The 12,889-nt window shown below is 40.4% G+C and overlaps 1 protein-coding gene across 2 annotated transcripts in view; it reads right to left on the bottom strand.

The window, feature by feature from the left end:
- The window catches only part of cica (capicua transcriptional repressor a), a 71,465-nt gene that overhangs the window by 23,565 nt on the left and 35,011 nt on the right, over positions 1-12,889 (bottom strand). For both annotated transcript variants that reach the window (XM_079570846.1, XM_079570845.1), the window contains exons 4-6: positions 7,622-7,753; positions 7,257-7,413; positions 1,306-1,405 (exon numbers count right to left, since the gene is read on the bottom strand). In XM_079570846.1, the coding sequence (XP_079426972.1) occupies positions 1,306-1,405; positions 7,257-7,413; positions 7,622-7,753 (389 nt within the window). The remainder of the gene's footprint in view (positions 1-1,305; positions 1,406-7,256; positions 7,414-7,621; positions 7,754-12,889) is intronic.

The raw sequence follows: 12,889 nt of genomic DNA on the forward strand, positions 1-12,889 counted from the left end.
TACAATGCCAATGCAAAGGTTGGCAAGTGTTAGGCAGTGGTTAATAATTACTGTATAAACCTGAGAGAATAAAACAACAACTTACAGTGCTTGACCAAAAAAAGAAGTCAGATTTAACAAACTGTTTTGATCTGGGGTTGGTGCAGTTGGTCTGATTTCAGAATGAGATCAGCTGACTACCTGACCAGGTTATTCCATCAATGGATTTCTTATTCTCAGTAATGGCACAGGCATATTCCAAGATGACAAGGCCAGAATTCTTTGGGCTCACGTTGTTAAATAATGGTTCAGGGAGCATTTTCACACATGGATTAGCCGCTGCAGAGTCCAGATCTGAACGCTATTGAGAGTCTTTGAGATGTGCTGGAGAAGGCTCTGCACAGTGGTCACACTTTCCCATCATCCTCTTGGTGACCAATTAATGCAACACTGGATTTTTTGACATTGCAGAATCTTTTTGAAACAAAGCCACAGTGAAAGTTTGCTGTACGAAATATTAAAGAGCGTGATCTTCTTTTGGTGGAGAATTTTTTTCTAAAACACTCTCCCTACATCAAAATTCTCAATTTACATCTAAAAACAAGATCTGTCTTTTGGGCACCGCCTTTGCCCAATCCCATCAGACCTGGGAAGCTAAGCAGGGAAGGGCTTGGTCGGTACTGGGATGGGAGACCGGTTAGTAGCTTGACGAATGTAGTGAGTGAGTGGTTGGTTGGTGGTGGTCGGAGAGGCCGATGGTGCAGAATGGTTGCCTCACTTCCGCCAGTCTACCCCAGGGCAGCTGTGGCTACAATAGTAGCTTACTACCATCAAGTATGGAGTGAATGAATAATGCAATGTAAAGCGTCTTTGAGTGTCCAGAAAAGCGCTATATAAAACCAATGCATTATTATCACAGACATAGTCACAAAGAGCTTTACATGCAACAAAAGCCTTTATTCTTTTGGTCAAACTACGGAAAAATATTTTTCTAAAAGCATTGCTGTCTTCCTCTTCTCAAATGACATTTTCCAAGACCATAATGTTGACTATATTATTGAGGATTTACTAGTTTGTGATCAATAATGAAAGACCAAGTCACTAAAATGCATGACTATGTTCAGTTTGTTGGTATTTGCAAACCTACCTATATTTCTTTTGGATTTAATTCAAGAAAATACCATATAATCAATACAGGAACACTGGCTCCCATCGACAGAATGAAAATAACAATCAAACGATCATGATTGAGCTTCTGTGTTGTTCATCCATAAACCCTCTTTCTGTGTACAGTTCATGAACAGAGATTGTAGAGAAATGTCTGACCTTCCTGTCTCCATCTCTGGGCAAAGCGCTTAGGGATTGAGTGCGTCTCTTCGCGGTGCCAGAGGAGGGCGCAGGATCGTTGGCGACGCCGGGCGAAAACCTGTCGAGACACAGTCAGTAGTATAAAATCACTCATTTCTTTTAAAAGACATTTCCTTCGACTGGAGCGTGGGTGTTTTCTATAATGACGACCTCTTATAGAAAACACCCATTGACCTTCACTGTGTTAACGCGGCTATTTATACAGGCTACAGTCTGCGTTAATGAGTCAGACAGGTGAGGTCTATGCCATTGTTTCCTCGAGGGCTCGAAGATGTTTCTATGAAAGAGCAACAGACAATGTTGAGGAATAAAAGTGACTAAAACTGAATAGAAGTGTAAAAATAAAATGCTACTAAATGGTAATGATATATAATGCATTGAATGTTCTATTAAAGTGGACATTTGACTTATTGTTATACTTAATTTGGCCTGGAGCACCCTCTGCAGGCAGGAGTGGGAAAGACACATTATAAAACAGTAAAAAACAAGATTTCACTTTCACAAAGCAATGGTAGCAAATTGATGGTGCGGTCATGAACACACTTTCAGTGCAGAACTGCTTAGATCGGGCTTGTGTTGATTGCAGCCTTAGAAAATGTGGAGGGCAGTTTCGTGTTTCCGCTATGACGCCAAAAAGATCCAGGAAATACGGATCGGATGAACTTACTCAAAACTGCATGAATGAAGCAATATACTCCTCCAGGTTATGTTTCTGAAAAGGGGGCCATGTTTTAACATGTTTGAAAGCACATTAAGGTTGATTTTGCATGATTTGACAGCTTATAAATGTTGGGCATGGCAAGCTTTTCACTGAAAATTTGCATTTTACTTCAAGAACATTTGCCTAAGTATCAATGTATTCATGCTCGAGGATAATGGAGGATTAATTTAGTTGATTAACGATAATGATGGCAGTAGACAACAGACAACAAAAGGAGTGTATGCCAGCACTCACCTTGCTTAGATAACACTTTCTTTTTTAATAATTTGACCTTCAAAAGTGCCAGTGAAGAAAGTGAGAGTATAAGAAAACATTAAAGGGACTATACAGAGTTTAAAAATGTTAAAAGTATGTATTTTCCTCCCCCTACATGTTCCAGCCATATCTTCATGTGGTAGAATGAGCCCAGACCTGTTCACCACGACTGCCTCTAAATCCTGCACTGTACACAAAAGTATTCAGGATTTCTACAGGCAGCAGCAAGTCAAAATTAATACTTTTTAATATCATTGTTAATGCCCAAATACTGTATTTTAATTCCACAATTGCAACAAATCTGTGCACATTTTAATTGTTAAGATTTGCAAACATTCCATCAAACAGAGGAATGAGGGAAATGTTGATATCGGACAAAACAAGCAGCTTTTGAGAAAAAATTGTGGAGAATTTCTACCAAAACTGCAGCCAAACCGTACCAGTTTGAATTAATGCTTTTAAAAGATGGCCTTAATTTTGGCTCAGTTCATGTAATGACTATTTAATGCCCCGCAGAAACCCTGTAATTGTGTGAAAGCATTAGACAACAAAGTAAAGTAAAGCAGTTAGTTCCTCTTTAATTCATCTTTCTAAGTATGCAGTGATGATGCTTTTCCCCCATTGTGAAGCAAATGAAGCGCATCTCGTTTGATCTATTAATATGACAATTTCATATGACTATTTCTTTGTCATCGCATACATTTTCCTGCACTCTATTGCATCCTAAAAATCCTAACAATAAAGCACCAACATGGCTGCCGCGTTGCCCTCGTTTCTCCTCAGATCTGGGAGGTTTCTCAGGAGTGGCTCCGTTCAGATTAAACCAGAGCCAGTGAGAAGGTCAGCGGGTTCGAGTTTCGTGCCTCGGTTTGGTCAGAAGTAAAGTTAGACGCTCCGGTTGTGTGCAAATTTACAAAGTGTGAGAATTGCGTAAAATGAGACGTTTAATCCCTCAACAAACAACAGACAAACCACAAACAGCGCCAGCAGCTCGAGAGACAGAAACAAACTAAGTACGAGGCATTTGCATTAAAGATTATTATGTGTGTGGAAAGTTTGATGCACGTTGTTGGTATTCGAAGTGAGAGAGGTGAGTTGTAGTAAAGAGAGAAAAAGAAGTGGCCTCCCTCGTTATTTACTGAGTTAGGCATAATGCTGCAACTGGTAAATGTCCGACCTACACCCAGGAGAAACACTGCTCAGTGATATACAGCATGTGAGCTCGGAGATGATCAGAATAATCCGAGTTGAGGTAGTGTAGCTAATAATAAAACTTAAACAAAGTAATGTGAACATTACTTTTTGTCACAGCCTCCAATATAACGTTTGTTTTGCTCCAACCGGACTTGAAGCTCATCGAGTTGGTCTCACTTCATATGTTCAAGCAACTTTTAAATGTTTGGCAAGAAAGATCCACATGAAGCAAATGCTCTGTCTAAAATGATCTCACTGTGTAACGTTTATGTTTTTTGTTACTGAAAGCAGTACTAAGTAACTTGTTTACCTTAATAAATCATTTTTGTAGCCCTCTGGGAGTAATACAAGTGTTAATGGGATGATTGGCGGTGTCTTTCATCTCCCCCTGGTGTCTCTGGCCAGAAAACCACAATTGCAACTTCACCGCCTCCGGGTCGGAGCCACCAATACACACTAATGGAATCACGAAGAAGAAGCTAACAGGCTAACGGGCAAAGCTAACTGCGGGCTAGCGCCACTTAAACAGTATTTACAGCCAAGTTTGAGTGAAAAAAAAGTTATTTCCATTGTGTAATTGGATGTACAACATCCCTCTCTCCATTTGCCTTTTCTGTCATCGTAGTATTTACTGTCACGGACAATTAATGAGTTGCCTCTAGGGGCATGAGTTACTTAGTACTGCTTTAATTTCGAGTGTTTGTATTAATGTAATTTGTAATTGTGCTGCCTCTTGGCCAGGACACTCTTGAAAAGAGATTTATAATCGCTATGAGGTTCTCCTGGCGAAACAAATGTTAAATAAATAAATAAAGTTGTGAATTATATCTGGTGTTATATACTTTATATATATATACTTTATATATATATATACTTTATACTGCTTTATGTTTCACCCAATAAATAGAATGAAGTATAAGCATTTACTTTATAACAGCTCATAAATACACTTGTATCCTCTGCTCCTTGAGAACTTTTAAAAACTTCAAAGTATGTTGTCTGTCATCTTCCAACATATTATGAACCAATAAATCAGCTCAAAGAACTGATGTGCCATTGTCTTACTGTGATTTAACTGTGACTTTATAAATGGCATTAATTATTCGACATTGCACAGAAACACTGACCTGTTCTCCCAGCAGACAGCATTTCAATATTATCTCCTTCCATTGTACATTCACATAACAGGTGCTGCTCGCTCCACTAGACGAGAAATTCATTGCATTTCTTTGGCCTTTTTTTTCCTCTCTCCACCAAACAACACACTGACCCTGAAAACATTGACAAACCGCGTCGCCGCCAGACAGCCACGCAGTCCGTCTGAGTCACTCTGAAAGAGCAGTAACCCAGCAGCTGCTACTAAACTGCAGCCTATAGCACAACACTCCTCTCCACAAAATGTGTTTATTTGTGCTTTTCAGGCGTTTTCAAGAGCACCTGTTCGCAGCTCGTAATGTCCTTCAAAATTGTTTTCTTAAGCTGTAAAATCAATCCGCCAAAAAAGAAACGCAGACTGACACTCAGATGTGGGCAGATATTTAGCCAAGTATTCTTACAGTACCACAAATAGTTTCTTGCTTAAGTAGTTGAAAAGAAAGTACAGTTGAAAAGTAGTTTGATCATGAGTCATCATTACATTGGTATCATTAACTAACCCGATCATTAAGCCTGCCACAATATTTTTTTTGAGGACGATATATCGTCTCAGAAAATATCACGATAAACGACAATACTGAATATAATGCAAATACTGTAGGCAATAAAAAGAAAACTGTAAGCAACTATTTTAATTGAAATGTATTGAACTTTTGGCATTCAATATAACACCTTATACCAAACAAAGTGCAAACTAGAAGGGTCGAAATATTCTAGGACATTCTATCCATCTGTACATCTCAACCTTTTTACACAACTTACACTCTCACCAGGTTCTGTGTTTGAACCAGGCATTGTCACAATTAAAAAAATAAATAGTCAATAACACTAATATTGCTATTTCATCTACATTATTCTATTTAAATATTTCCTTGCAACTCACTTCTGAGTTAAATTAAACCTGGTTAGAATACAATGTATATTAAATGTATGGATTCAGGTGTATTACTAGAGTAGCCAAATGTACACATGGCTGTGTGAAGCAGCTTGTTGACCCTTTGTCAAACCGCTGCAGCATTTCTCTGGCTTTTGAACAGTACGGAACAGTACCTGCAAAGTACTAATACACATTATTCCATCATGTATCTAACCCATAGGTACAAGATATTACACATTGCCACAAACCCCTTTACATTGTACTAAATTTGTCAGGCACAATTAAGGGTATAATAAGGATATAAGGGTACTGTAGAATAAAGTGTTACCCAAAATACTACTACTACTTGGAGATACAATTTATACATTCATCTGGTTACTCCCGTCTATACCAGAAGGTAAAGCAACGTGACGACTCTCCATTATTGACTAAAACACACTTCATCACTAATAGATAAAATATATCACAAACGTGAATATATTCTCGTGAAGCTTCACAGCAGACTGAGTCGATAACACGCAGACGCAAGCCGTCAAAGCATCAGAGAAAACAGCCTTTACACTAACACTAGTGTGATAAATACTATGGTCTGCAGGCTGAGTCATAGCCAGAGGAGGAGCAGGGCGAAGCAGCTCTGGGGTTAGCATTCGCTCTGATTAGCTGCAACACCTTCCCGCTTCACAACATTTTAGGTGCAAATGAAACAGGTGTTGTTGGCGCTTCTGTAGTGAGACGAGGTGAACTCGGGACATTACGAAGAGTTTTCACCCCCAAATATGCAGCAGATAAAGCTAAAACTTAAGTAGCTACGATTGCGTGCAAAAGTTTACAATTTAATTTAGACAAGTTGTGAGACACTACAGGTGAATATGGGAAAAAAACCAACATATATCAATTTGAAACGTTTGCTGCTTAAAACACAAACACCAAAAAAAAACAATGAAAGGCGCAATACTGGTAAATGTTGTGTCTGTAGTTGCTACTAAAATGGAAGTGTTGCTGAAGTGAAATAAAGAGAAAACGGGCTCTAAAGTTTTATAATGTGCCAATGGAGACAGCGAGTGCTCTGAATAGTAATGTAGTGTGTCCTTGAGCAAGACACTTCACCCAATGTGTGAGTGGTCGGAGATGTGAGCATCTTCACTTCTGTCAGTCTACCCCAGGGGACCTACCACCATGACCATGGAGAGAATGAACCCCCCTCCCTTTTATGTGTGAAGGGCTTTGGGTGTGACTTGTGTCATATGAAAAGCGCTATTCCGGAAGTTCGCGTGGGCGCTGCCATGAATTGTGCCCGCCCCTTTTCTCCTATCAGTTAACATGGGACTGGGGAAATTCAGATAAAATCAGTTACTACACGAAAAAAAACCCAAACGTTGACTTGTTGGTGCAAATTAACAAAGGACATTTTACACAAATCAATCGACTTAACATCAGATTTTAGTGCAAAACAGTTTCCCTGGTCTCCATTTAAATTAACGGGCTCGACCGGAAGTGTCAGGACAACGGAAGTGCTGAGATAAAGCAAAAAGAGGCAAAAGTGGGCGGGGTGGAATAAGGTGAATAAAATTAAGATTCCCTCCCCTAATTGAGTAAATTAATGTTTAAAAATATGTAAAAAGTGACCAAAATAAGTGAATTGTCTTGTATTGATTGTGTCTTTTTAGTTCAAAAAGAGCTCATTTGCCGTTTGTTTGTTTTACTCACGGGTCGTCTGTGTCGCTCTCGGTCTCGCTGTCGGCCCCGCCCTTTTCTGCCTGAGCAGGATTCTCATTGGTCGACGGAGGACAGGAAGGAGATCCGCGGTCCGAGTCTGGAGGGCCACTGCGTCCGTCACTCACCAACGCCACTCCACATCGAGGCTCTGATGCAACACACAACAATTTACTATTAAGAAACAATTAACGAGTCAAATGATTTTCCAGACTGAATTTAAATACATTGACTGATCTTCAGTAAATATCTTTTCGTACACTGTCAAACATTTCACCGAATATTTATTACCGAGAGTAGTTCTAACCTTTTGAACATATATTACCATCTATTGATCGAAGGATGTGGCTGCCCAGTACCTTTGCTTTGATTGACGAGCTGCTGTCCGTCGGTGGCCAAGACGGAGGTTCCTGATTGGCTGGGCTCCAGGAAGGGGACGAGCGAGTGCCAAGGAAACACCGGCACAGACCGCGGCTCCACATTGGTCCAAACTGAGGCAAAGAAAAGCACAGAGAAACTGGTATTAAAAAGTGACTTGTCTTGTCTTATCTATTGAGAATACTGTGTTCTGCCTTTGGGCTACTGTTGGTCATTGGAGTCAATAAAAACAAAAATCTCCTTATTATGTTGAGGCCAAACATATGACCGTCTGGCACCGAAAGAAAAAGTTAGGTGTTATCTTCATGCAGAGACAGGACGAGACATTTACTGCAGTTCAAACCGGGGCAACAGGGGCCAAAACAAGATTAAGGAAACTTCTGATATGCAAAGTCAGTCACCATGGTTACATGAAGGACTAGTCTGACAAGAGCAGGATTTCCCAAACCCATCTAAACCCAGGAGATTCAATCTGACCTTCCCCTGAGCCAATCAGCGTCTGCCTGGGGCGATTGCTGTCAGATTGGAGCAGCATGTAACGGCCTAGTTGAATCAAATAATCTAAAATTACAGTGAAACTTAAATTTATGCTTTGAAAAACATGTTTGTGAATAAAATCTTGCTTCACAACTCATAAAAAGAGTCTGACAAATCATTTTTTTGCGCATTTAGCTTTCACTTTAGTGCATAAAGCTTTCACTTGTGTTGGCTGCTCCATGTAGTATCATATAGCGTTAGCCTTTAGCCGCTAACTAGTGCTAACGGCTGTAATCGGGGCTAAAGGTTTGCTAATTATTTGCTAATAACAAAGTAGTAACATTTTTCCCATTTTACCATCAAACCTGGTCTAAACAAGTGCTGCTCCATGTAGCATCATATAGCGTTAGCCTTTAGCCGCTAACTAGTGCTAACAGCTGTAATCGGGGCTAAAGGTTTGCTAATTATTTGCTAATAACAAAGTAGTAACATTTTTCCCATTTTACCATCAAACCTGGTCTAAACAAGTACTAAATCACTAAAACCAGGAGGAAATCAGGACTCAACTTACTTGGTACAAGGACTAACACAGAACTTAAACAGCTCTTGACAAGGAGTAACCGGGGCTAAACTCAAAAGAAGCAAACAATCGAATCACTGTTCTTCTTTTTTCTCCAATGGAGATCAAAGAAGAAACAATGTGCTTATCCCTAATAATAACATAATGTTCCACCAGTCTCCTACACTATTCCGAACCTATTATTATGCAGTATTGATGTCCCTGTGGAAAGACACTGTGAAGTTGTGAAGGAATCCTCGGCTCCACAAGGCAACAGCCACTTCCACTTTCTATTAATAATATTTAATAAAGTATTAAAAGGCTCTATATATATCCGAACGCTCGGCAGCTTTTCTAAAATGGAATTCCGCACAGCCCAGAGTGAGATCAGGAGAAAGTAAGTGAACGTACAGTAACACCACTACGATAACACTAAAAATCCTGACTGGAATAATCAGACTGCAGCATTGTGAGACGCAGCTTCTGTAGTGGAGAAAAGTGGTTCACAACTGCCGGATACGGTCTGTTTTCGTTGGGACCGGAGCAAACATTGCTTTGGTAGTTTTTCATAGTCATTCTTATGATCAACGCTAAACAACAGAACTCTGTGAAGAAATGCTGTATTATCCAAGCCATTAAAGCAGGGGTGACGAAGCCGCTTATATTGTGAAGGACTGGCCTAATAAATAACAATGGCTTACACTTATTGCACTTTATCCTCCACACTCGATGGCGGAAAGTTACTATTGTAGCCACAGCCGCCCTGGGGCAGACTGACCATTTACCACATGGCTATAATATGCTGTTTAAATCCTGATATCTTATTATATCAGTGCCCTCTGCTGGACACGTATGGGATTATTTCTTTTTTTAAATTAAAGCTGCCCCCTAGTGGCTGGAGTGAGCATTCTGGCTATTTCTTTAAAAATTCACAACTTCGCACAGGAATGGGCTTGAGACTTACTTTTTTTCTTAACCTGCTCTGGAATTCATGCTCCTCAAAGGGCCACATTAAATCATCTCACATTAAATCATGTGGTCCGTAGGCCTGGTGTTTGACACATGTGCATTAAAGGGTCTAATGATTTATTATAGGTTAAAATAAATCACTAACTTGGGTCATGGCTCATCAGAAAATGCTGAAAGTGAGTGTCAAAGCTACGCCGGTAGAGAGAATGGATTGGCTATTGACCGATAAAAGAAAAAAATTAAGTTGATTTGGATAGATTTACCCCTCCTGGAACCGCCACCTTAACGTGGTGGAGGGGTTTGAGTGTCCGAATGATCCTGGGGGCTCTGTTTTTGGGGGCTTCATGCCCCTGGTAAGGTCCCCCATGGCAAACTGGTCCTAAGGTGACAGGTCAGACAAAGAGCCGTTCAGAAGCCCCTTATGAGAGACCAACAGGCCTGAGAATTGTGAGGCCGTCCTTCTGTGGACCCACAACCTGCAGGAGGAGCCATAATGGGCTGGTGCAATGTGACGATCCGGCAACGGACAAGTGGAAGAAAATGGATGGATGGATGGATGGATGGATGGATTTACATTAGAAGTTTTGGGAAGAAATGGTCCAGAAGACATGTACCAAAAAACGCAAAGTGAATTTGCCAAAGAAGTCATAATGTTAGTGTTAATGTTAATAAAAGACAATGCTTGTAATTCGTTCTTTGCTTTCACTCCTACTGTATCACAGAAGAACTTGCAACACCAGTGTTCCTTTATTCAATGCCACGTTTCGGCCAGTGGCCTTTGTCAGGCAAGATGGCAAAACTCCAACTGTATCAAATAAAGAGGGCAATATAGAAATGTGTCGGTATATGTTTCTGCTTATTATTATTCTTTGCAGTGCATTACATTTGCATAGTGCATAGGACATCCAACGAGATATAAGCCTAAATAGGTAGAAGTCTGAGGGCTGAAATACAGACAAACTATTACTTTCACATTCATTCATTTGAACACTGGCTGAAAGAGACAGCCGAAGGTCATACAGACATCAGGACTTCAAATAGACTAGAATTTGACCTAAAATTGATCAATATACGGCCAAAACACAACAGACACAGAAGAAAGAGTGAAAGTTTTAAATGTAATTAGACTTTTTCATATTTTCTGAGCCAAGGACAGGAAAAGTCAGGTCTACGCAAATTTGCCTGTAAAATGGTTGAAATTGAAGTGTTTGACATTGACGAACAGCGGTGCTCGAAAGAAATCATTTTACATTTAATGGCTTTTTAAGCGAATGTGTGTTTGCACAATCTATTCTACGTGTGAACATGGAATCCTACAACCCAAGGAGACTGCTTGACTTTGATCACTCGAAGGTTGTCGTCTGATGGAGGCCGTAGTGAAATAGTGATGCAGCTGGTCTATAGTGCTCGGGTTATATTTAGTCCATGATTTACACCTGGGACCTCTGCCAGCTTCTACCTCTTTCTTGAATTGAATATCATGGTATAAAATAGTCAGAAAAATAAACCTGTGACCTACACGTGAACCGAGCAGCTTAATGTTCAAAGAGCGCATTAAAACCCTGATATCCCACTGGAGAGACCTTTTTTGAACAGCGAAAACGGCTAACTCCGACTATTCCCCTGCTCTAAAACAGTGGAAGTCAAGGGAAAGTTCATGTTATTGAAGTTTTGTAGTATTGGCTTTGAATTTGCGAGTGTTTAAGCTTGATTTTGAACACACAACTAAACAGGAACAAGTTTTAATTGATCACTTTCCAAAGAATCAGCAGCAGACTTGAGGCAGGGGGTACTTGGAGAATAAATGAAGGACACAAGGAGCATATGAGATGAAAAAAAAGATTGGTGCCATTGCTCTAGTATACGAGACAGCTACAACAACTCAAGGAGTAATGAGTCCTTGACCGTTGATCTGAAGTGCAAATAACCATACAGAGGAGACAGATGCGCAAACTTTTGAAAAACAGGACAACACATCTCAAGGGCTGATTCCTCCCAATAAATAAATGTCGATAACAACATAGGGTGGAGCACATGGGGTGTTAAACAGACCCCCTCGATCTACCTATATAGATATACCTATGATTCTAAAGATTAACGCCTACAGATCACTGTGTCTCCCGTCTGAGGCTGACCACAAGGAGTAACAAGTGGGGAAAGCGTCAGTGTTTGAGTACAGAGCTGCACTGAATGGAGAAGAGTTGAATCGTGATATAACCATCTATTCCATATTTTGATTTTTACTGTCATTTTATCGTCTTTCGCTAATTCCTTGATGTCACATGCCCTTCCTGACTCCAACTCCATTATCAATAGAAGTAAAACAATCATAAAGCAATGTTTTCATCTTGAATGGCATTGAATGTTCAGTGTAGTGAATTCTTGTGATGCCGCGGCGGCTGGCGCTCGGTCTATATTTAGTGTTTAATCTCTGCCGTGGGGACCTCCGCTCGCGCCTGCCACGATGTTCGTTTCGTTTCTGGCTTTAGGAGTTTTTAAAAATGTATGACAAACTACAGAGCGACGCAAGGACGCTAAACAGACAGAAAGACATAGAGACAGGAAGAGAAATAAAGTCTTCAATAATGAGCAGAGACCTGGGCGCTAATTCGACTGGCGGAAACGTCGCGTCTCCATGACAACGCGTTGACAATGCCGGATCACTCGTTTTAGTCCTTTACAGCCGAGACACATTCACAACGTGTCGGACGTGGCCTCAGTGGCCTCTGGAGGCTCTGATAGAGAGAGAGGGATGTGGTAATGTGTGATGTGTGATGAACGGAGCGAGAACTAATCAAAATCGAATCTACTTGTGTTATAGATCCCTAATGAAAGACGTACAAGGAGTTGTGTTGTTTCATTCAATCAATCAATCATACTATATTTAAAAAGCGCTTTTCACACTGAAAGGTATCACAAAATGCTTTACAGATTACAACATTTAAAACAGTACGCCTGGCACAACCTCCCATATATATATTTTATATATTAGGATTAAATAAATAGATTAGTCAGTTAAAAGCTGAGGTAAAAAGGTGGGTCTTGAGCCTGCTCTTAAAAACATGAACGTTCTCTGCAGCCCTGAGCTCCTCCGGCAGGTCATTCCAGAGGCGAGGGCCGTAATATTGGAAAGACGCCTCACCATGAGTCTTTTTGTTGACTTTAGGAATAACTAACCCTGCCGGAGGAGCGAAGGGGCCGTGAAGGTTCGTAAGGTAAAAGCAGTTCTGAAAGATAAGAAGGA

Source organism: Gobius niger (genome assembly GCF_951799975.1).
Source record: "Gobius niger genome assembly, chromosome: 14".
NCBI lineage: Eukaryota > Metazoa > Chordata > Actinopteri > Gobiiformes > Gobiidae > Gobius > Gobius niger.